Consider the following 24,116-nt stretch of genomic DNA (forward strand, 5'->3'; position numbering starts at 1 on the left):
GTAGTGATGACATCTGCAGAATATGCGATGATGGCATATGTGGAACATATGGTGACGGCGTATATCTCATATCTGGCGCATCGGCTGCTCCATGTCAAGGCACACAGCTATTTAGGTAAACGCCAATCGCCATATTCCCAAACATAATCTCTCCATCTCACACAGTATCCGGATCCGCTCGTCCTCATCAGTCGTAGATAAAGCACGACGAGTGTCCAACATAAGATCTGACATAGAATCAGTTTACATAATAAAAACAAAATTAGCAATATACGGTAAAACATAAAACAAAAATATAACAGAACTACATAAAATATTTTGCAATCTTAATTATTAGAAGTAAAGACATTGATATGAAGTATAATTTTCATAGTCTTATCAAAAAATGCATAACAGAACTCTCACCCTCGTATCCTAAAACTACATATCGAGACTGTCCAATGACTCGCACTGTAATGCTAAAAAATTAAGCCATGTAGTCCTCGGTATATGGACGGCCTCTCAAAAAATGATCACCATGAACTATGTGATCTTGACGTGCATTCCAAATAATGATGTATTCTGCATATCTGATACGCTAGTCAATACGAGCTCTCCCTCATCGATCAATACGATGAAGTCCCTGACTGGTATCAAACTACTCTGGGATGCCCTGAATCTGGTCAAACTGCCACAACATTTGATCGAAAAGGATCGAAAAGATGCCACTCCACCACATCAAAATAAATAAATGGCACCCTAGCAGCCCATTGTCATGTCCAACTGTACACATCTGTGGCAATATAGCCAATATCTCATCTGTATATGGCTTCCATAAAAATTGATAGAGTTAAAATTAAAAATAAATTAGTAAGCTAAATTTTTAATAGATTATGATACTGTAAAATGATATTTATAAATAAATCAAATTTATCCATCTATGTGTATCAACTAATGTATCCAGTTGGTACCTATAAGTCCGTGCCACTTTCGTCGATATATGGTGAACGTTGAATGCAACGTTCCATCTGCTTGACAGTGTATTCATGTTAAATAAATTTTATCAGATTTAAAATAATACTAAATTTCAAGTAAAGGAAGCAATATTTTTATACCTATATCCCAACGGTCCGTCTAGTCTGAATGGGATATCAGGGTCATGCTACTCTGGTCGCATCTCAAGCAACTATCGCCGTAATGGACTGATAGTTGGCATCCTCTCCCTTGCCCAAATCTGCAAAATCCAAAAAAATCATGCATGATATACCAAATTAGAGCTACAACAGAATATTAAAAATATAAATTTTTAATTCACATACCTGTAATAATACAAGATAACCACCAATCTCGCTCTGGTCAGCATAAGAACTCTAGCACATAGTCCTGTACAGACAAGCTAGTACTGCACTGCCCCAACTGAGCCTACGAGCGAACTCTAAATCCTCTAATAATGGTAAAAACATCAACTTCATCTTGTTCGATGAAGTATCGAATAATAGAACACCCACAGGGACCAAGTGCTACGATTGCTAGGTGGTGTTCTATTATCCGATACTTCATCGAACAAGATGAAGTTGATGTTTTTACCATTATTAGAGGATTTAGAGTTCGCTCGTAGGCTCAGTTGGGGCAGTGCAGTACTAGCTTGTCTGTACAGAACTATGTGCTAGAGTTCTTATGCTGACCAGAGCGAGATTGGTGGTTATCTTGTATTATTACAGGTATGTGAATTAAAAATTTATATTTTTAATATTCTATTGTAGCTCTGATTGGGTATATCATGTATGATTTTTTTTGAAATTTACAAATTTGGACATGGGAGAAGATGCCAACTATCAGTCCATTACGGCGACAGTTGCTTGAGATGCCATCAGAGCAGCATGACCCTGATGTCCCATTCAGACTAGACGGACCGTTGGGATATAAGTATAAAAATATTGCTTTCTTTACTTGAAATTTAGTGCTATTTTAAATCTGATAAAATTTATTTAACATGAATACACTGTCAAGCAGATGGAACGTTGCATTCAACGTTTATCACGTATCGACGAGAGTGGCACGGGTTTATAGGTGCCAGTTGGATACATTAATTGATACACATAGAAGGATAAATTTGATTTATTTACAAATATCATTTTACAGTGTCATAATCTATTAAAAATTTAGCTTATTAATTTATTTTTAATTTTAACTCTATCAGTTTTTGTGGGATCCATATACAGATGAGATATTGGCTATATTGCCGCAGATGTGTACAGTTGGATATGACATAGGCTGCTAAGGTGCCATTTATTTGTTTTGATGTGGTGGAGTGACATCTTTTCGATCAAGTGCTGCAACAGTTTGACCAGATCAGGACATCCCAGAGTAGTTTGATACCAGTCAGGGACTTCATCGTATTGATCGATGAGGGAGAGCTCGTATTGACTGGTGTATCAGACATGCAGAGTACATCACCATTTAGAATGCATGCCGAGATCACATAGTTCATGGTGATCATATATTGGAAGGCCGTCCATATACCGAAGACTACATGACTTGATTTTTTAGCATTACAGTATGAGTCATTAGACAGCCTCGGTATGTAATTCCAAGATACGAAGGTGAGAGTTTTGCTGTGCATTTTTTTGTAAGACCACGAAAATTATACTTTATATCAATCTCTTTACTTCTAATAATTAAGATTGCAAAATATTTTATGTAGTTCTGTTATATTTTTGTTTTATATTTTAAGTATATTACTCAGTTTGTTTTTATTATATAGACTGATTCTATATCAGATCTTATATTGGACACTCGTCGTGCTTTATCTACGACTGATGAGGATGAGCGGATCCGGATACTGCGTGAGATGGAAAGATCATGTTCGAAAATATTGATGGCGATTGGCGTTGACCTAGATTGCTGTGTCTTAGCATGGAGCAGCCGATGCGCCAAATATGAGATATACGTCGTCACTATATGTTCCACATATGCCATCGCCGCATATTTTGCAGATGTCATCACTACACGCTGCACAAATACCATCACCTTTTGATTCACAGATGACAGGGCCTTCTTCTTCCTACATGCCCCAGATGACATCATCGGGTACCAGTTGGCCACATGAGCATGATACTTTCTTTTCAGGCCCATCCTTATATCCAGATAAAGGGGTTAAGAGGGTCACTCAGTCCGCAAATACTCTGACAGCATCAGTTATTCCTGAGCAGCATGACCAACAGACGTCCACTGATATGGGGGAGGAGCCATTACAATAGATACAGGAGCAGGAGCGGCCGTTGAGGACCTTCTCAAGAAGGTCCAAGCGACCACGGCAACCACGACGTCTTTGTGGGACTTAGTATTTTTGAGGTTTGTACTTAGTATTTTTGAAACTCTTATTGTACTATTTTTTGTATACTTGATATTTTTATTCTATTTTATATTATTAATTATTATTTTTATTAGAGATTAGTTTAATTTCAAGTGATCGAATGTTATGCTTTGTGGATATAGATACACGTAGTCTCATGTGTCTCAGAAGATTAGGAGAGAAAAAGTTATGCTAAAAGGATCATAAAAATTATAATGCAAATTATATTTGTACATGTAAAAATAATTTTATAATTATTAATGTTACAATTTATACTATATTAGTTACACAAAAAAATTAATTATTAAAATTATCCAACATTTAATCATTCAAAATCATTTAACTATTCAACATCATTCTTTCATACCAAGAAGATGTATTTATATCATAAATCAAAAACTGCTACAAAAAAATTCAGTACTACATCACACCATACAAAATATATACACCACACAACATATACAACCAAAAACTGCTACATCATCGCACCACAAAAGATATAAAATCTGATAATCTAATCCTTCGGATCAGCTTGAACAGCAGGATGATAGTGACGAGCAGATGAAGATGGACGAGCAGATGAGGATGGCATGAAGGAGGAGGCTGACTGGTGGATTGATCACTTGAAAGATTTGAAATAAGAATATTCATCTGTTGGTCGATCCAGACAATATTCTGTAAAACTGTAGCCAATCCAGTAGAGAGAATATTTTATCTTTCAATTTTATCTGATTCTCTTATATCACACTCTGGAGTACTCTAAGAGTGCAGATAATCTCGCCTAGCTGATGTGCATATCTGTATGAAGCGAATATCTCTATAATTCTTCGATACGACAGACTAAATTACGAATGAGGCGAATATCTGTATGAGACGAATATCTCTATAATTCTTCGATACGACAGACTAAATTACGAATGTCCTGTCTTATATCCTGCACTACTGAAATAAGATTGTCCAATTTTTGCTCGAACTATGTATCCCATTAGGATCCATATGTGCAGTGCTCTCTCCTGAAGACGATGACTGAAGAATAGATACACAACCTCCCGATTGCACTGACCATATCTGGAGTCATCCTCATTTGCTCAACAGGTTCCATATCCCCCATAAATCTAGAAGGTCCTGCTTCACTCTTCCTCTTGGAAGAAGGTCCTGCTTCACTCCTAGGTCTTTCTTCCTTAGCTGAAATATCTTCGTTCATATATTCTCTTCTTCCATCCTTTCTAGTCCACTCACCATCAATTTTAAACCAATGCATTCTGTGCAGGGCTCCTTCATTAATTTTGCTATCTCTACCTAATTTTATTGATTGTTCACCCTGAATTCTTACTCCATGATGTTTAAAGACATGGGTTAACATCATGGCATAAGACAGAGACGTCTGTGTCCTACATGATACATTCTTGGAAGGTTAAGTGGGATATATTTGACTACATGATACATAATTGCTAAATCCCTCTCTGTTACAGTATCAAATCCTCCAATCCGAGGTTATATAATTCAGCAAATAATTATATGGAGTAGTCTCATTTCAATATTTAAGTATCTTCCATGAATTCTCTAGAATTGATCATGATCCTCTATCCCAATAACAGTTTCTACTCTGGTAGTTTTATCTCTTCTACTGTCCCGCAGGGTTGGAAGTTTTAAAATTTCTCCTAGTATTTCATCATCCAAATAAATTTCTTTTTCTTGAACTGAAGATGATACGGTATGTTTTTCAAATAAAATATTCTCATAAAATTCTCTAACTAACTTCATAAATATTGGGGCTTCAGCAATGCAGATAAATTTCCATCCCTGGCTCTAATTAAGTTTGCAATCTCAAATCTCTTCGAATCTAAAAAGTTCATATCAACAATACGGCTGGAGAGAATATGTTTATCACTTACTGGAGTTCTCAGAGGAGGTGATCTTGAAGGAGTTCTCGGAGGTGATGGTGCTTCGCTTGCTTCTCTTTCCCTTCCCCTTTTACTTTTTTCTCCCCTTCTGCTTGCTCTTTGGCATTGAGGAAGATGCATCTTTGGAGCCATTGGTCAAGAATGAGATGGAAGGAGCTTTTTAGCTTGAGAAGAAGATTTTTTGTTTGGATTTAAGACGTGAGTGGAGATGGTTGTGAAGATGAGAGCTAAGGATTCTGAGAGGAACGGAAGGAAAAGAAGATGAAGGAGTGGATATTCCAAACTAATTCGATGATTTGGAAATATATAAAAGCGGCGGAAGAAGCCGCCTACATCTTGATCCCTCTAGGTGCCTACATCCTGGCTTACTCCTGTTGGGTCACGGGTGGGTCACAAGAACTTTAGATCAGATCACGGGAACTTTAGATCAGGTCACGACATCCGGATGCCAAGCAAGTCACGGGTGCCTGCAACATGCAAGCGTAAGTGCACATCAGAACAATGCTGGTTGGACATTAGCGACATCCTTAGAGATGAACGACTGCCGGTCCAATTAGGTCACAGGCATCCACTCACATCAGTGCACATTCATGATGATGATTAGACATCCAGGAGATCATCTCCCTCTCTCTATAGTAGGTCGCCCTATAGTAGGGTAGCTCTATCTAATCACATCTGATCATCGAACCACGACTTTCGATCGGATCCGACCAAAGGATGAGAGCTGGGAGGGGATCGGAGGACGACCAGATCCAATCGGAGGACGATCGGATCCGATCGGAGGATGAGAGCTGGGAGGATCCGGATCCGATCGGAGGATGAGAGCTGGGATGATCCGATCGGAGGATGAGAGCTGGGAGGATCCGGATCCGATTGAAGATGAGAGTTGGAAGGATCCGACCGGAGGACGATCGGATCCGATCGGAGGATGAGAGCTGGGAGGATCCGGATCCGATCGGAGGATGAGAGCTGGGAGGGAGGATCCGATCGGAGGACGATCGGATCCGACTGGAGGATGAGAGCTGGGAGGATCCGGATCCGATCGGAGGATGAGAGCTAGGAGGATCCAATCAAAGGACAATCGGATCCGACCGGAGGATATCGGAGGATGAGAGCTGGGAGGATCCAACTGGAGGACGACCGAAGGATGAGAGCTGGAGGATTCGGATCTAATCGAAGGATGAGAGCTGGGAGGATCCGACCAGAGAACGATCGGATCCAATTGGAGGATGAGAGCTGGAAGGATCTGGATCTGACCAGAGGATGACCGGATCCAATCGGAGGATGATCGGATCCGATCGGAGGATGAAAGGTGGGAGGATCCTCATAAAGTCGCCGTGTAGTAAGGCGGCTCTATGAGTCGTCCTTTGATATGGCGACTCCTAGAGTTACCTTTTCTAGCTGATTCAACACTCCCACATGATGTGAGGGCAGGTTAGGTGGCGCCTAAAGTCGGATGACTTTCTTTTGAATAGCATCTTCGTAAATACTTTTTGAAGAACATTATTTTCATAAATTATTTTAAAATTAACAGTAAATCAGTAAAAAATTCAGTTTCAGTCGGTATAGGTCGGTATGGCACCGATACAGAGCAATACGGGGATTGTACGGATTGATTTTTTTTTTTTTAATGGGCTCAAACCAAGAAAATGCCATTTGTTATAGCGTTTTCAAAATGGCACTTTCAAAATGCCATTTGAAATGGCACTTTCAAAATGCCATTTGAAATGGCACTTTCAAAAGCGCCATTTCAAATGGCAATTTTTTTTTTGGATCTTTTGATTCCATGGGAGACGGGGGAGGAGGTGACATGGAGCGAAGAAACGCCATTTCAAATGGCATTTTCTATCAAAAAAATACCATTCGAAATGATATTTTATGGTTTTGCATCATTCCTGTAAATAAGTTGAAAGGTGCATTAGTTTTGTAAAATTTTTTTTTTAATATTATTTGGGTAAAGAACTCTCAAATAGAGCCTAGCCTACTAATGTGCACTCAGGCTCATGCATTTGGGTGAGATAACTAAATAGAGTAGGATGTGCACGCACATGGAATAAGCCCACCCTATTGGCCTATCTTGCCCAAATGAAAGAGGAGAGGTTAACATATAAGCCAACCAAACCTCCTCTAGAGGAGCTCTAGTACAAAAGCCAACTCAAGTGGCTTATATTTATTTTGTTTGGCTTGTTATGATGCATTTAATACAATAGACCATTACATATCTTCCTGTATCTACCTGTTGCATATATTCTCGTTTGTTCTAGCCATTCGACCCATCCCATCTAGCGGGCTACTAGAGTTGCATGTTGAGGCCTTATTGATGGGTTTGAGACGCATATAAAACAAATAAACATGGATAATCGCTAGTGGAAGGGCAGATCTTTCTCTCTCGTTCACTTCCTCCAACAGCCATAACTAGTCATCAAATCTTCCACATCTTGTCTCATTTCACAAGTTTATTTGTTTTCATTGCTCTTCCATTCTTGCTTTCTTTAAAAAATGTCTATATTAGTTTTTAGGCAAAAGAGTGACAGAGTTACTTTGTTCTCTACCCAGACCATGCTCTTAGAAGAGAAGCAGATTGTGCTGTGAGTGTTGTGCCTTGGGAGCATCACTACTAACTCGCTTTCATGAGGTCAGCAAATAGAAGCTAATAGGGCAGCAATTACATGCCTTGTCCTAGGCTAGGCAATTTTTCCACCCTGTTGTTTCTCTTTCCCATTGCTCAATATTGCATGTTTAATATTATTGTGATTTCTTTCAACCAAAAAAAAAGGAAAAGGGTTTTCTATTCGATTCTAATTTTCATTCGTAAAGCTTTCAAAGTAATATTCTAAATACTACTCCGAGCAACCGACCAACGGTCAAGCTAACCCACATGCTACTTCCTCATAGAATTTCTCAAAAAGTTCTTCTTCAAGAAATTTTAAGCCTGAAATGCTATCAAGAAATCAGTCCCCAGCCTCCTACCTGCCCTTTTTCATTAATTGTAATCTACGCAATCCACACTATTCTATTAAGTTGTTCTTTCCTGCATGCAATCATATGCTAACCACGTCTTCAGAATTTTATGTCTTAACATTGCTTTCTATATTTACTATTTAGATCAAATGTTTTGCAATCCTCTCAATCATCTATATCTCTTCGTTTTACTAAGAAGATCCCTCCAAACACAGAAATCTTTTCTTATTGCATTGCAAGCCAAGGGATAGAAGATGACATTACATAGAGCATCTGGCCGACGTTGCCATCCTCGGCAGGGGATTCTGGGAGCTGGATCGCGCTACGGCTAGAGGGATTGTCGGTGACAAAGCCAAAGGGGTTGAAGGAGGGCGGGTCATCCTCTCCTCCCTTCCCCCCCTTCTCATCACCGCTGGCGTTAACAATCAACGCTACTCTTCTTCTGGTCCCATGGAGGAGTCCCCACGCCTTCGGGCCATTGAGGGAAGCCGCCGAGGCCTCCTTGATCGAGACAGGGAGGGCGAGAGGAGAAGGACAAGAGGAAGGGGAGCAGAGGAGTGGGGAAGCCATGGCTTCTCGGGGTGGTGATGGAAATTAGAAGCCAGAATTCGACCGTCGGCCTTCTGATTGCCAACGGATAGTTTTTTTACTCTCATCTGATTAGACCGCTGGATTTTGAGTGGACACAAAAGGCTGGTTGGATCGCGGCTTGCGGTTGGGAAAAGCAAGCGCTACCACACGCCCAGTGGCCTTTTTAGCCTCGTGAATTGTGACGGAGGGCTACGCCGTATCTCGGACATCCGGGTAATGAAACGGAACGAGATATTAACCCTCAAAAAGAAATGGACAGAGATATTAATCCTTTATGATATCATGAAGCCTATGTCCATGACATGTAATTTATGGTATCTGAACATGGAAAAAAAAACCCTCTCATTTATCATGAAATGTATTTTCTTAAAATCAAGTTTAGCAATTACACATCTATTTCTACTCTACTATTAAGGCAAACTCCTGAGCGATGCCTAAAGCTCTCAACTTAGGAGGGCAACCATCTCCATGGATGTGCACTGCATATGGCTTACACTAGTGTAATAGAATTCATAGGCAATTAAACCTCTTCTAAAATTTTTCGCCCCTTCTATTCCATCCATAAGTTTTGCTTGAGGATGACATATTATACGATCATTTTAATACTACTACGAAGAAAACTAAATTTGAAGAATGATGGTATCTAGTCCTAGTGTTCTAGAAAATACAGAATTTCAAAGGAACTAGTGGTTCAGCTAGAGTGTATTCTTGCATCATTGCATATCTTAAGTAGAACAATAATTTTATTAGGGACATATGACATATGACCTTCTTACCAATATATATATATATATATACATATGACCTTAAAGTAACAAGAATCAGGTTCAATACTTGGTAGAACCGCATCTGATGAATGCACTTTCCCACTTTCAACAGATTGCATCAACAATAAAGAAAGAGATACAGTGAGCTGCTTTCCTTTTCTCTACAGCTTCCAATCCATCCCTCTAATTGAGAAACATGCACCACCTTTTATGTCATTCAATGGTGGAGCCTGTCACAGCTATAGATGGTAAACAGGACGAGGATATCACAATCTCATACCAGACTAACCTGGGAAACAAGAAATCAATCTCAAGCTGTTCCAATTAAATTAACCATGCTAAGGCCTCGTTTGGTTGTCAGTAGAGATCAGGAATGTTTTTTTTTCCCCTTTCTTTAGAAATCAATTCCTAGTAATCCTCAAGAATGATTAACTCAAAATTTTGTGTTTTGAGCAACCTGTGAAAAAAAAGGCAATTTTCAATCTCATTCTGTTCCAACGTATGACCATACTAAGGCCGTGTTTGGATGTTAGTAATAGAAATCAGAAAAGGTTTTCCTATTCCCAGAAAATCCATTCATAGGAATCACCAAGTGTGGTTAATTTTGGCTCCGTATTTGGGTAAGTTTAGAACTCGAAAGAATGAAGTATCTCCAAGGAATGAAAGCCAGGTAAATATCATACATCAATATTAATTTTAATGTAACACGGCTGTGTAATAACATTATTATATTATATTTTTAAAAACAATAGGTTGTATTATGAATAGCATAAACATTCTTGATATGATAGTATTAATATTAATTTTATAAGGACATATTAATCAGTTATTATAATATTATATAATTAATATTATATTATATTACATATAACATGAATATTATTATAATGCAAATGTAGATGGCATAACATATAATAATAAATATAGTGTGATAATAATTATAAATTTTTACAACAATACAATGATTATAGTCATATGTTTATAAAATGTAATGGATATAACAATACAATATATGATATGATATATTACGGAACAATAATAATAATCATAAAAATCAAATTTGAATATGCTATTAATACATATAATGTAAAATCTTAATAAAATTAATCTTATTATAATAAATATAAAATTATAGAAATATAATTTCATAATATTATTAATGAAGTACCATAAAATATAAAATTAATATAATATAAGACTTTAATATTGAGAATATAATACCATTATAATATCGAATATGGATATAATAAATACTAACATAAAATTAAAAAAATTACATAATATTATTGAATATATTTTTAATATATTATTCAATATATAATTAACAAACTCTTTTTCTTATTGCTCATGCACAAGACTAGGAAAAATAATACCCAAGCCATGCCTCAGAATGGGTTTGTCCTTTTTATAAGTATCTAATACCTACTAGAATCAGCATTTCAATATCCAAGTGATGTCAGTAATATTGATGCCCATTTCCACCTCCCAATTCTGAGACCCAAATGCAGGATAAGAAAAACCGTCCACTAAATAACACTAGTCTGAGATGGCAAAAAAATTGTGATTATATGCAGAATAAAAGTATTCAGCATCCGCTGAAAAGTATAGCCTAGGAGGTATCTGTACTCCATGCTTGACAACCTGAGTTGCTTGCACATTGCGATTACCCATGATTATGACAGTCCACAAGGTTGAGATCCAAGATGCCATTATGGGCATACCGCACAACCATAGGACTGCCCTAAAATCACTGCAGCAAAATTGTGTGACCTTGCCAACATCCCTAGACAGCATGTCATCTTGCAAGAATGGCAGAAGCATTACAAGATCACTTAAAACCAATATGAATATAACATAGATGAGACTGACGGATGCACTAGTTTTTCAAAGCATGGCATACACATCTAAAATATCACCATCCAACTTCAATCCGACTCTGAATTTAGAACCAGACTACAAGCAGGATCCACCCTTGCAAAGCTTTGCAACTCATAAAGGCTCAACCAACAAGATATTTATCTGCACCAACTGCCAATGGTTAACATGGTGATCTACTGAGTCATGATGATTTACAACTTTACAAAACTGCATAGTTGATATCAGGGCCCTCACGATCTCCAACCAGCATTTGATTGCGGCGGTTTGGTACCAAACTTTCTAGTCCAAGGCCTCAAGGAATGGTCTGTATTGGGAATCAAGGGAGGCCTTCGTCTCGAGTGAACAAATTTGATGGTTGGTCTTGTTTGAACTGGTGCTGCAGCAGGATTGTTGCTGGCAGGGCATGGGCCCAGTATTCCAAGTTCAAACCCCGGACTAAATCCTTGACCTTTTGGTGGATAGAGAGATGCTGGGGATGGAGCATTAAGTGAGGGGTGTGGTGCTGCAATCTCTGAGGTTGGTTCAAGTACCGGTGAGGGCAGTTTGGTTGTTGAGCATGATGGTGGTTGGTTTGGGTGTTCTAGATCAGATGGGCACCACTCAGGCATGTCATCATCATCATCCCAGTGATTCTTTCTTAAAAATCTGCAATTCGAGCTTGGGCTAACTGAATCCTTATTGGCATCCAAGGTGCATGGTTGCATCAATAAGTCGGAGGTCTGAGCTGCAGGCTTGTTTTCTGAGACAAAACTTTCAAATTTTGCTGGCAAGGTGATTCCTTGATAGGGTTCACTAGAAAATGATGAAGATGGTGATGTTCGCATAGATCCTCTTGGCTTCACACTGGGCAATTCATGAAGCGTAGCCGCACCTGCACTGTTGGCCATTTTGATAGGGAGTTGGTTGTTGTTGAATGAAGGAACATCTTGCCTATGATGATCAGGCTGAAGATATCTGCTAGCTGAGGTTTCTGGTACTCCACATGCAGAATTGAAGTCAAATTCTGGTAAGTCATCATCAACATCAGTTCCAGGAGCTCTATTCAGAGCTGTTGACAGCCATGGAGGCTGTATAGGAAGAGCGGGTACTCTTGGGTCAATATTTTTAGCAGCTTGCTTTGGTTCTGCCACATGCCCCAAAGGAATCTCAGCCTTGGGTGTGCCTTCATTAGGTTCCTGCAGAGGGGGTTAAGTAAGGACATTTTTCTGAAACAAGCAGTCAAATTGGAAGATATGAGGAGGCCAAGAAATGGCGTTAATAGTAGTTACAAACCTTTAAAACAGTTCTGCTGGAACCGATAAGCCTTTGCAAAACTTCTGGTGGCAACGGAGGTGGCCCAGGAAGAGCAATTTGGGTCAGTTCAGAACCCAACACAGGCTTCAGTGGTTCTGGAAGAGGGATGATGCACGTCCGAGCCTCTGAAGATATTGCATTGGAGTCCTTCTGGGAGCTTGAATCAGACTTCTGTGCCACTTGATGCTGGATTGGATGGGGATCAGAATGAAAACTGTGAAGGTTACATGGGGTATTGACAGACTGAATATTCCGTGGCGGAACTTCTGTGAACAATTGCTGCGGTCCAGGATGAGCTGATGGCATTGGCATTGGTTCCAAGCTGTTCTTTGAGTTCTCATTGCACCTCATAGTCTCTTGCAGAGATCTTGAGTCAGGCTTCTGTGGATGAAGTGGTTGAGCTGGAACTAGAGGAGAGTTATATGGGATTGAAGGAGCAGTTCCTGGTCCGCATTTTGTTTTCAAACTACCAGAGTTGGATGGATTGTTGTTTAGCTGCATTGTGTGGCTTTCATTTGCCATAAGTGTTGCATTCCCAGCTGCAGATCTAGCCTCTGATCTGGGTGAAGAGTTCACTTCTGCAATGGAAGAATCTGAAGAGAGAAGATGATGCTCTTGCATGGAAGTCTTTTTTTTGTCCAACTTTTTGGGGGCAGAGCTCAATGATGGGTGGCTTCTACGCCATACAACACAACCAATCAATGAATCCTGGTCTTCTTCTACTGCTGCCATGCCCTTGAAGAAACCAGATTTTGCAAGTATTGTGATTATGGTGTCACTTCGAGGGCAGACATAAAGATCAAAACCTGGACAGATCTGTGCAAATCCAACCCTCTCAGTCTCTCTGTAAATCTTAGCAACCTGTAATTGCCAATGACAAAGTAACACACAAGCATTTTAAAAGTCATGAACATGGTTACAAACCATTTCTTCCTAATTTTGGTTTTTAACCGCACCTCCTTCATGCCTGTCAGCCCAGCTCTAGAGGTTCCAACCTTCCAGCACAGGGAGATTACCTGAAAACAGTATTTGAATCCGTCAGTGTTTTATGGAATAAATATTAGCATAAGTTCTGTTAGAGAATCTATAAACTGCTTTAGATCAGTATAGACGAGATCTCATATCCAGAATCCATTTATAGCTGAAAGAGGTTGAATACAACATGACTGCATCCAACATTTGCTGAATATGGGAATCTATATGAATTTTCATCCCAATTCAGAAAAGTTTTTTGAATCCAGGATAGTGAATTCAAATGCTGTTTAGAATTCTTTTCCATATTCTTAAATGGATGTGAATGTGGATATTAACATATTACCTGGATATGATGTGGATCTCTGGATAAATTGACATAGGTATGCATATTTGGACACAATCAAGGATATAGATTTTAGCAAATTGCTAGACACTTGGTAATCCTAATAACAGTAAATTCATAATTTTATTTACATGATTACTGGTTACTACATTGTTTATTCTAACACTTACTTTTCTTTAAACTTTTTCTTTTCAAAATTTGTCCTTCATGTTGGTCAACATGAACTATTTATGCACCAAACAGCTCATATTGACAGCCATGAAGGGCAAACTTTCTTTAAAGAAAAAAATAGAACAATATGTATTAGAATAAACGAGACAAAGTAGCCATAATCATAGTAAAATGCATGTTTTTACCTCCCCTTTTCCAGCTGATCTTTATTAGGCTATCAGCTTTCTATTTTGATGTATAAAAGCAGTATCTAAAACACTGAATATAGCATGCAGTTAACTCGATTTATGATACCCAAAAAAAGGACCTATATATGTATATGCTTGGTACAAACTTAGAAATTTTAAAGTCCAATTTCCATCAGCATTGTCAATATATATATATGAATGCTCCATATAAATCATTCATATGAACTTTTCCTTCTTAATGCAAAGATTCATATTTATATTTGTTTTAACCAAATAACATAGCTCATATCCAATTTACATTGCTGAATATTTTACAATATTATGAATATTAACATATTCTATCCATATCCAAATGCATTGTTAGATTTAGAAAGAATCAGGGTGTACTTTAATCTCCAATCAACATCTGCATCAATACTTGCATCTGTTGAATTCTATAAGTGAATATGATTCTGGATATACCAAAATACTTGTCAGTTGTAACAATATCTGATGATCTGTTTTCAGCCCTGACATTGGGCAGATATCTTTACGCATAGTAAATTGGATGTGTTTTTGTTTCTATTGATTGAAAAAAGGAATAAAACTTATACAGATATTCATATGTTTCATCACATAAGAATGGCATGATTGTAAGTTGTCAATGGCTTAATGCTACTGGCTGCTGGTTGATCATTATTTTTAATCCAAACTTTTTAAATTATGAGCAGTTAATTAGTGATATATGCTATGAGATTATGCAAACTAGGCCAATTTCAAGGTATCATTTTGGTCACAAACAAGGTAGATGGTTGATGCTTGAGAGTTACATCACTGAATACTCAAACAAAAATATTACCATTAATGCACGGTTGCGTGAGCGGGGAAGCTCCTGAATAAATTTTTCAAATGCATGCAGCCTCACTTTTCCTTTAATTTCTATAATTTCAGACCAGTTGATATCTTGAGCCTTCTCACCACTGCAGAATGATAGAGACATAAATAAGAAGTCCACACCAAATAGCATTCAGCATCTTTTGCTATTTAAATATTCAAGTTAAAAGAAAGAACAATTCTATACCTCACACCAAGATTTTGCTAATTGTCAGTCATATTCTTTTTATATATAGAAATGGCAGAAATATGTGGTCCACGATACCAAAGAACATCCACCTAGTTAAGTAAATTAAGCAGAATGCCAGGGTGATGCTCTGACAACAAATTTTAAAATATATAGTTTCACTCATGGTTTGCCGTACTGCCCAGTATGGTATATCATACCGTACCGACACTCAATACATGGTCTCATACCATAGCAAACCACACACCAACATTGCAATAGAATGGTACTAATACAAGGTCTGATACCAAGATGGCGAACCTTGGCTTTACTTCTTTCATCATTTGTAAGGAATGTCACATGCTTAGACATTGGGATCACCAGGCAAGAGATATTTCTTCTCCAAATAAGGAAATCAGGAAGGGTTATACATGATGAATTTCATCATCACAATTAAGGATTCATGTTCCAGCGGGATATCGGGATAAAATATCATCCCATGTGTTGGGACAATGCCGTCCCGCTAGCGTCCTAGCATCATGATCGAGACATCTTGGGACATCTTCTATCCCAAGTGCCGAGACAGGGCGAGATGGCGGCATGTGTTATTCCGTGAGAAAATCAAGATAGTCCCATCCCGTAAGATTTAAAACCTTGATCACAGTGCTATGCTTGATCTTGCATAAGGAATGATTTACCAAGAACTTCCGTAGGAAATTGGAATTGATAAAAAAGCAGACTGAATGATTAGCCTTATGCAAAATTTGCAATAACATGCAAAATCAGGAGGGACCCAGGTAGGACATACATTTAAGTTATGTGCTCATGCAAGACTGCAAGTTGACAAAAGCATTACACTCAGGAGTTGGGAGAATGATTGGTTGTCTAAAGTCTAAACTGTCATGTCTGGTCAAGTTTGGCTTTCAACAGATCATGTGTTCTGTATAGTATAGTGGCCCCCAGATGCAGATAGGCATAATAATCACTTAATCAGGGATCATGATATAAGGAAGTTCCAGAACTGGATGTAAGCTTCATGACCATAAAATATCAGAAAGGTTGTCGTGGAATCTGAATTTCTTTTTTTTTTAATCCTGACACAGTAATTGTCAGGTGCCTGTACACTATTCTCCTGCATCATATTTATGTGTTTCCTTGTTTACATCTTGCCTTTTCAATACATAATTCTTAACATTGGAAACCTTTTCAACTGACATGGCAAACCTTGATTTTAGGGAATCTTGATCAAAAGCCTCAAAAGATGCACATAGTATTGCATGATAAACATTGTACCAACCGAAACTTAACAAGCTCAAAGTAGGATGTGGGATTGTATAATTTGGCGTCCTCATGTATGCTTACAGGTGTAGCATTGTACTTGTACACGTAAAATTAACTGGTCGCAGTTCTTTGGATGTGATTCTATATGTCTGTCAAGACAGTAAGCTCTGTCAAGAGCTCCACATCAAGAAAGCACGTAGTTAAAGAGTATGCCATCAAAAATGAAACCAAAGCAAACTGAAATGGCATATGAACTTTCCAAACTAATGTTGTCTGTTCTTAAAGATTTCTCTAAGGTCCAAGAGATTGAGAATTTTCATACATAATAAAAGTAAACACTCTCTTGAATTCCTTGGTACTAAACTTCTAATTGCTTCATATGTTCTTAAAAATTGCAACAAGGATATGTCAAATCTTAAGAAAATGGCTCTACAAGCTAAATTTATTAGACATGAATCAATAGTACCAATCCTTGTTTAAATCTTGAATTCTGGATATACCAAAAGTGAATTGTCCAAGACTTGAAACGGAGAGGACAATTTCTGCTTAGTCTTGAAGCTGAAACCAATGCAATTCAGTTGAAATGGGTTGGTTCCAGCCACAACTTCAAAAACTATGTATTAACAATTCCTACATGCCGAAACATGAAGTATGTAAGTTATTAGCATACTACTGTTCAAGTCCTTTGCTTTAACTAATATACTTCTTTAGACTATGTTTGGACATGCTTTCAAATAAGTATGAGTTTAACTAACTTACAGAAATCCAATACATAAATCATTTAGATTAGAATGTCTAAATAGGAGTTACCAGGAAAAGGCTAGATGATTAAGATTATGAGAAAGTCTATCACTGTCGGCTTCCAGTAAAACCAAAGAAATACAAATCTTCAAATGCTTTGTTATATCGCATTTTTAATTTTCAAAAATCATCAAAGATCTTGATGAACTTGAGTACATTCCATTACAAAAAGAAAATAATGAAACCTCACGATAAGAATATAATTCTTGCATAAATTTTAACGAGAAAACTACTTTATACATAAGCACCCCCCCAACAAAACCCTACAACGGTAGGAGCCTAGTGCACCAGGCTACCCTTTTATTCATATAGAGATATACAGTGGTTAGATAGCTTGCCAATCAATTTCATAATAAATGCAAAACAACTTCATAGGCTACAATTCCCAAGTACACAAAGCATACCAAAAGACAATCTAACCAAGCACATTAAATGATATCTAGCTTCCGGCAACTAAACTAAGACTCTAGGTTAGATAGTTCTCCCCAGCATGAAAGAACTCGACTTTGAGTTCACGTCTTCCTCAAAAACTTATGATGCAATATCATATGTAAAGACCCAAGCACTCACCCAAAAAGGCTAATCTTGGCCTTGTATAAGTATGGTGAACAACCAATGTAGGATTAAATATATGCCTGCATAGGTCCTCACAATCATAATATCATCTATAAACCAGTTCATTTGGGGACAAACCAAGGGCATACACCTTGGACTGCTTGATTCAAGAGTGGTTCAGGCAATTTGGGTGTAGCTTGCTCGATTTAGGATCTGAATTGAACCTATGCATACAAGTTTCTTACTGGTTCATGCCAAGCCACTTATTCTTAGTTCCTTGGATTGCTTCTTGTGATCCAACTATGCCAATGCCTTCTTTATGGATAGTGAATATTGGAAGTTAGGGTGTCCCAAATGCCATTTGTACTTAGAAAGGTTAGAAAATCATGGCTATCTTCTATCCATACTGTCATATACAATATAGGGTATGTGTCACACAAAAGCCATAGAGCTAGAAAAGAACCTATGACTATTTCAGGGGTTTATCCAAATGGACAAAGTGTTTTCCACAAGAAGAATCGAATATTCCTAAGTACTCGAAATTTGCTAAAACTTATAGATGAGCACCACACTTGTAAGGCTGCTGAGATGGATAATAATTTTGTGTTCTTCCTTCACCAAGATGAGACATTGCACTGACACTCGAGGGTGTACCATCATCCTGAACAGTCAATACTAGCAATCCAATCTCGCATAACACTATTAAGGGTAGAAGGATGAACCAGATACACAAGCTTGCAAGTGGTCCCTTGACCCGAAGGAAAGGATATCTTGCTGTACCCTAGAGGTTAGTGCATTTGCACCCAAACCCATGTATTGACCATGATACCCTGCACTTTGTCCTTGATAGAGAACATAGTAGTTTACTGGATTCAGATTCTTGTGAAGGTTAAGCTGTCCAACATGGAAACCATCATAATGGCAGTGTCCGTATAAGAATAAAGATGTTGCTAGACATATTAGATCTGTTCAGATAGTAATTTGACAGGTTCTGAAAATAATTATTTGGCCAAAACTATTATACTTAATAATTAATTATTTTCAAAAGAATTTCATGCAAAGAGTTTTCACAAAAAGATGTCTAATGCAGTCTAGGGTTCTAATAGGCCATGAAATTGCATGACCAAGGGTTTGATGGTTCTATACTCAATGATTATATAGAGACACTAGAATGATGGGGGGGTTGAATTATTATAGCATGTAGCCTATGCAGGAACAAGAAGCCCAAGTGGTTCTATATTACTAAGTTCAGTATTGTGATAAGGGCTCCATATCCCCTTGCTGGACTATGTAGCAAATGTGTGACTATATAGATCTAAAATACATGTCTTTGGTGAATGAGAATCTAAGTTGACCTATCCTTGTAATGCATCTAGCATGTACCATTTATCTTCAAGTTAATTGGAATGAGATCCTAGTTCATTATTCTCTTTCAAGTTAGAGTCCAACTTGGACTCCTTATATGGGGGCGGTATGGATATGGTGCCAACATGCCATCCTTAACCTCTCTCTTTATAGAGTCTGGTTAGGATTGGGTTGCCTAGCATAGAAACCCTAATGCCTCTCCTCCTCTATATAGGGACGGCATCTCAGGTGTTCCAGCATCCCAAGCAATTTACATGCCACTAAGAGAGAGAGACACAAAGAGCTAGGGATCTTTCCCAAGGAGCCAAAAAGAGAAGGCTTGGAAGTTGGAAGCAAGATCTACAAAACTGGTGCCAAGAGCCATATTAATGCATTGCCAATTCAGTACAACACAATCAACACGGCAAGATATGCACCCTGTACAATGATAGGCTTTCAACAATTTTTGCTCATTCCTAGACACAATACCAACCAAAACCAAGTGGTACAGGGTGGTATCAGGTGATACAAGGCAGTGTTGCTCCATTTAGATTGTTATGGATCAATTCAGCTAATATACTAAGCCGAGTCTCAATATTGTACTAGTACGATACTGTCACGCCCTCGATCCGAGATTTTGAATCGAGGATCATGGCAACCGCCGCATACTCATAGAAAACTCTTCCCATAAGCATGCAAGGCACCTTATCATACTATCCTAAAACAACAGCGAAATAATTAGTCAACAATTTAAATCTAAAATATAACGACCTAAATTTTTATTCTTTAATATCTCAATAAATTCAACAACAATTCAAAGGCTTTGCATCAAATTCAATAAGCCTTTCAACCCAAAATAAAAGTATGAAGATTCTGCTTCTGATCACTCTTCCATTCATATCTTGTATCATCTTAATTCCTCAACATCTGTAAAAACAATAAAATAGGAGGTAATGAGCTAGACAGCCCAGTAAGCAATGATCACTTTTCAATAGATTTCATCAGGCATTTAAGTAAATCATTATTTATAGAAAATAAGTATACAGAGTTCATCAATTTGAAATCAATTTCAATTATGCAACATAATTCATGCCAAATTCATTTCTTTTTCGAAAATTCAAGTTTCTTTCTAAATTTCAATTTCTTTTGTTCTTCAATTTCTTTTCGTCAACCATGAGCTATGACCACATTTTTCCTGTGGCAGGGTCATAATACCGCGTATCTGCTTGCGGTAGGCTACGAATCATCTGGCAGCCATGTCCTTTGGAACCGCTAGTCTCTCTGGCGGTTTGTCGCTGGTCTCTCTGACGACATATCGCTGGTCTCGCTGGCGACATAAACCCTCAGGACAATCAATTGCCAACGTATATGCCCCCATTGGCAGGGTCCTTTACATAGTCAGGTTGTCAATTCTTATTGTTTCTTATATCATAATTCTTCATAAATCATGTTTCATATTCTAATTTCGATAATAAAACATATAATCATGTAGTATCGAAATCAATCAATATAATGCATCATGAAATCAATATGTTCAATCATGCTTCATCATAACTTTTCAAATAAGATATTTTCATAACAAAATACCATTCATCCAATTCATGCATCGTTTCACAAATCATGTCAGAAGAATACATTATAATTTGCCGATAAATCTAGAAAAAGTGAAACATTACTTACCTCAAACGTATTCCAATAAATCCACATAATTCTATAAATTTTCTTCCAAAAATTCTGTTCGTAGATCATATCGCGATATCCCATGATCAAACATCCACAATCCTATACAGAATCAATTTCAATAATTAGAAAGAATACGAATACCATATTTCAACGGTTTAGATTGGGTCCGATCATCTAATTTCATCTAATCAAAATCTAATTAGGACCTAAACGATCCAAAGTTTGACTATCAGATCAAATCGGATTCGAAGTGATAGGACCGAGATTTCTTCATCGATTTCATAAAATCAAGTGGAGAGAGAAAATCAGAGGAGAGAGAATTCATGAGGTACAATTCAAATTGATCAGGTGACACAATCCAACATTACGATTGGTCCAATATCTTAATTGGTGAAACCAACATGATCAAATCAAATCATGACTAGATCGAAATCATGGATAATCAAATCTAAAGATTCATGATCTGATTAAGGTGGGTGCTAGTACGCTGTCTGACAATCATAGATCAGGGTTCTTCATTAAAATCAGATTAGACTTATTAAAAGAAATTTCTTCATTCACTAACCTTTTTTTTAGAGAGAGAATCAATCAAGAGAGAGAATATTTTAGAGAGAAAATTCTAGAGAGAGAAAACTCATCTTGAATTCTTCAGACAATATGATTCAACAAATTCTGATCGATCAGATCAAATCATGCTAAAATTATCATGTGGATAATTCAATAAGATCATGAGAAATAAAATCTAAAAATACCTGATCTGATCAAAGTGGATGTCGGTGTATCGTCCGACGATCACAGATCAAAAATCCATTACGAGAATCATTTAAATTCATCATTATTCTTCTCAAAATTTTAAAAATCTTAGGAGAGAAATAATCTAGAGAGAGGATTCTAGAGAGAGAAAGTAGAGAGAGAAAGTCCAATTCTAGTGAGAGAAAATACTAGTTCAAGCTGAAGAGAGAGAGGGAAGAGAGAGAAACTCTCTTTCTCACATTTTATTATTTATATCATTATTTATTAATTTAATTTATTTTTTTTTCTTTCTTCTTTTCTTTCTTTTTTTTTCTTTTTCTTCACGGAAGAGAGAGGAGAGAAAATCCTATTTATTATATTATTATATTATTATTATTTTATTTTTCTTCTTTCTTTTTTTTTCTTTTCCTTTTTCTTTTCTTTTTCTTCTTTTTCTTTTCTTTTTCTTTTCTTTTCCTTCTTCTTTTCTTTTTCTTTTTCTTTTCCTTCTTCTTCTTCTTCTTTTTCTTTTCTTCTTCCCGTGGACTTGTTTTGGGCTGAAACAGGGGACCTTGAGGTCCTCTCGTTGGTTGGCCGGCCGGCGGTGCAGCCGGCGTGGGGCGGCCGTCGGCAGGAGGGGGTGACTCACCGATAAGAAGAGGGCCAAACCGATGGTCGGCGGTGACCACCGGCGACGGAAATCAAAGAAAAACGAGCAAAATATAGAGGTTCTTCCGCAACAAAATCCGGCGACTCTGGTTGCCGGCGAGTGTGCACATCGGCACGGGAAGGAAGAGGGAGAAGAGAGGAAGGGGAGGAGGCTTACCTCCGTCACCGGCGAAGCTTTTCCGGCGAGAAATTGGACGGCACAGGGACGGTCTTCCGCGGGATTTTTCCGACGATTGCCGCCGTTTGAGCTTAGGATTTTCGGTGGAAAGGAGAGAGGAGGGATCTCCTTAAATAGGGCCGGAGGGAACTTGTTTCCGACTCCGATTAGGAGCCGGTGAACGGAGGAAGAAGACTCCCTTCGGAAGTTTTTCTCCTCTGTTTTCTGTTTTTTTTTTTTTCGTTTGGGCTGGCTGGGTTATCACAGATACAGTCAATACAGTGCAGTACATGTTGGTATAGAGGTCTTGTTTGTGAAGCAAGTTTCCCTTCCAGAGCATTCTCTTGGTTTGTGGTTGCTGGAGACACATAATTTGGTTAAGCTCTAGGTAGGCATGTGGTATGAAGTGGTAAAGGATAGTAATTCTTAGATGATCATGCGCTTTCACAACCTTGGTGTCTTCTAGTAGGCAAGGTCCACAGTACCGAAACCAGCATCCATGCTAGTAGACTGGTGGTATGGTACAGTATAATATGATACCATGTCATTCTAGCATGTACCAACACAAGAAAATCAGAGAGGGAGAAAGAGAGAGAGGGAGGGAGAGGGAGGGAGAGAGAGAGAGGGAGAGGGGCTTTCAATGTCCTTCTCCTCTGAACTGAAGCATAACATAAAGCGGACTTGTTTTGCAGAATTTTTTAACTAGCTGCCGATTTCACTTAAAAAAATTGAAAAAAAGTTGGAGCGCGTGTTTCAAAGTTCGTTTCGAAATAGGGGCTCCACTCCTATTATGCTTCAGCTAGAAGAGAGGGGGATCAAAAGCCCTCTCTCCCTCTCTCAGCCTATCCCTCTCCCTCCTCCCTCCCTTCTTCCCTCTCTCTCTCCTTCATTTTTCCTCTCTCTCCTCCCTCTCCTCCTCCCTCGCAATGTCTCAAATTGAGGGGCAGAATTATACCAATTTACCCTCGGCACAGCTCCATACGCCCCAAACCAAACGGTTCAAGGCGATACAGTGAACCAATGCTAGCAAGTATATATCTCTCTAATTATGCATGTATTCAATATATTAATAGTGGTTTACCAAAAAGAGTGATACTATTCCACGTTTGTTATGTTATTCTACTATAGAAAACCATGTTGGAGGGCCCACCAATCCTATAGTGTTATACCACAGTTTTGCTCCAGATGAATTTAATTCCCATTGTAACAATAGATCTATGTTTATTGATAGATTTGTATGGATTCATGCTTGTTTTGAATAATTCTAATTGCGCATCACATAGATTGCGTGAGATATGGTTTGTTAATTTGTTTCATCCCTAGTATAAGGTGATGATTATAAAAACATGATTGCAAAACTTTTCAGATCTGATTTATACTGATTTATAGCAAGAACTTGTTAATCATGCTGATGGAGGACAATCCATTAATAAGAAATCTAGGTGCACTT

At 38.0% G+C, this 24,116-nt stretch overlaps 2 protein-coding genes across 14 annotated transcripts in view; both read right to left on the reverse strand.

Annotated features, from left to right (window-relative positions):
- The window catches only part of LOC105033569 (uncharacterized), a 148,989-nt gene extending 140,146 nt beyond the window's left edge, over nt 1-8,843 (reverse strand). For 4 of the 10 annotated variants that reach the window (XM_073251117.1, XM_073251125.1, XM_073251115.1 and 1 more), the window contains exon 1: nt 8,464-8,841. In XM_073251117.1, coding sequence (XP_073107218.1) covers nt 8,464-8,769 — 306 coding nt within the window. In that variant the 5' untranslated portion in view covers nt 8,770-8,841. Of the gene's footprint in view, nt 1-8,463 lie in introns of all 10 variants that reach the window. The other 6 variants (XR_012138337.1, XR_012138336.1, XM_073251120.1 and 3 more) reach the window with 3 other exon arrangements.
- Nucleotides 8,844-11,357: 2,514 nt separating this feature from the next.
- The window catches only part of LOC105033694 (uncharacterized), a 76,884-nt gene continuing 64,125 nt past the window's right edge, over nt 11,358-24,116 (reverse strand). For all 4 annotated transcript variants that reach the window (XM_019846745.3, XM_010908589.4, XM_073251136.1 and 1 more), the window contains 4 exons: nt 15,244-15,364; nt 13,685-13,744; nt 12,708-13,589; nt 11,358-12,610 (listed from right to left, as the gene is read on the reverse strand). In XM_019846745.3, coding sequence (XP_019702304.1) covers nt 11,666-12,610; nt 12,708-13,589; nt 13,685-13,744; nt 15,244-15,364 — 2,008 coding nt within the window. In that variant the 3' untranslated portion in view covers nt 11,358-11,665. The remainder of the gene's footprint in view (nt 12,611-12,707; nt 13,590-13,684; nt 13,745-15,243; nt 15,365-24,116) is intronic.

The sequence above is a fragment of the Elaeis guineensis genome, chromosome 1, assembly GCF_000442705.2.
Source record: "Elaeis guineensis isolate ETL-2024a chromosome 1, EG11, whole genome shotgun sequence".
Classification (NCBI taxonomy): Eukaryota; Viridiplantae; Streptophyta; class Magnoliopsida; order Arecales; family Arecaceae; genus Elaeis; species Elaeis guineensis.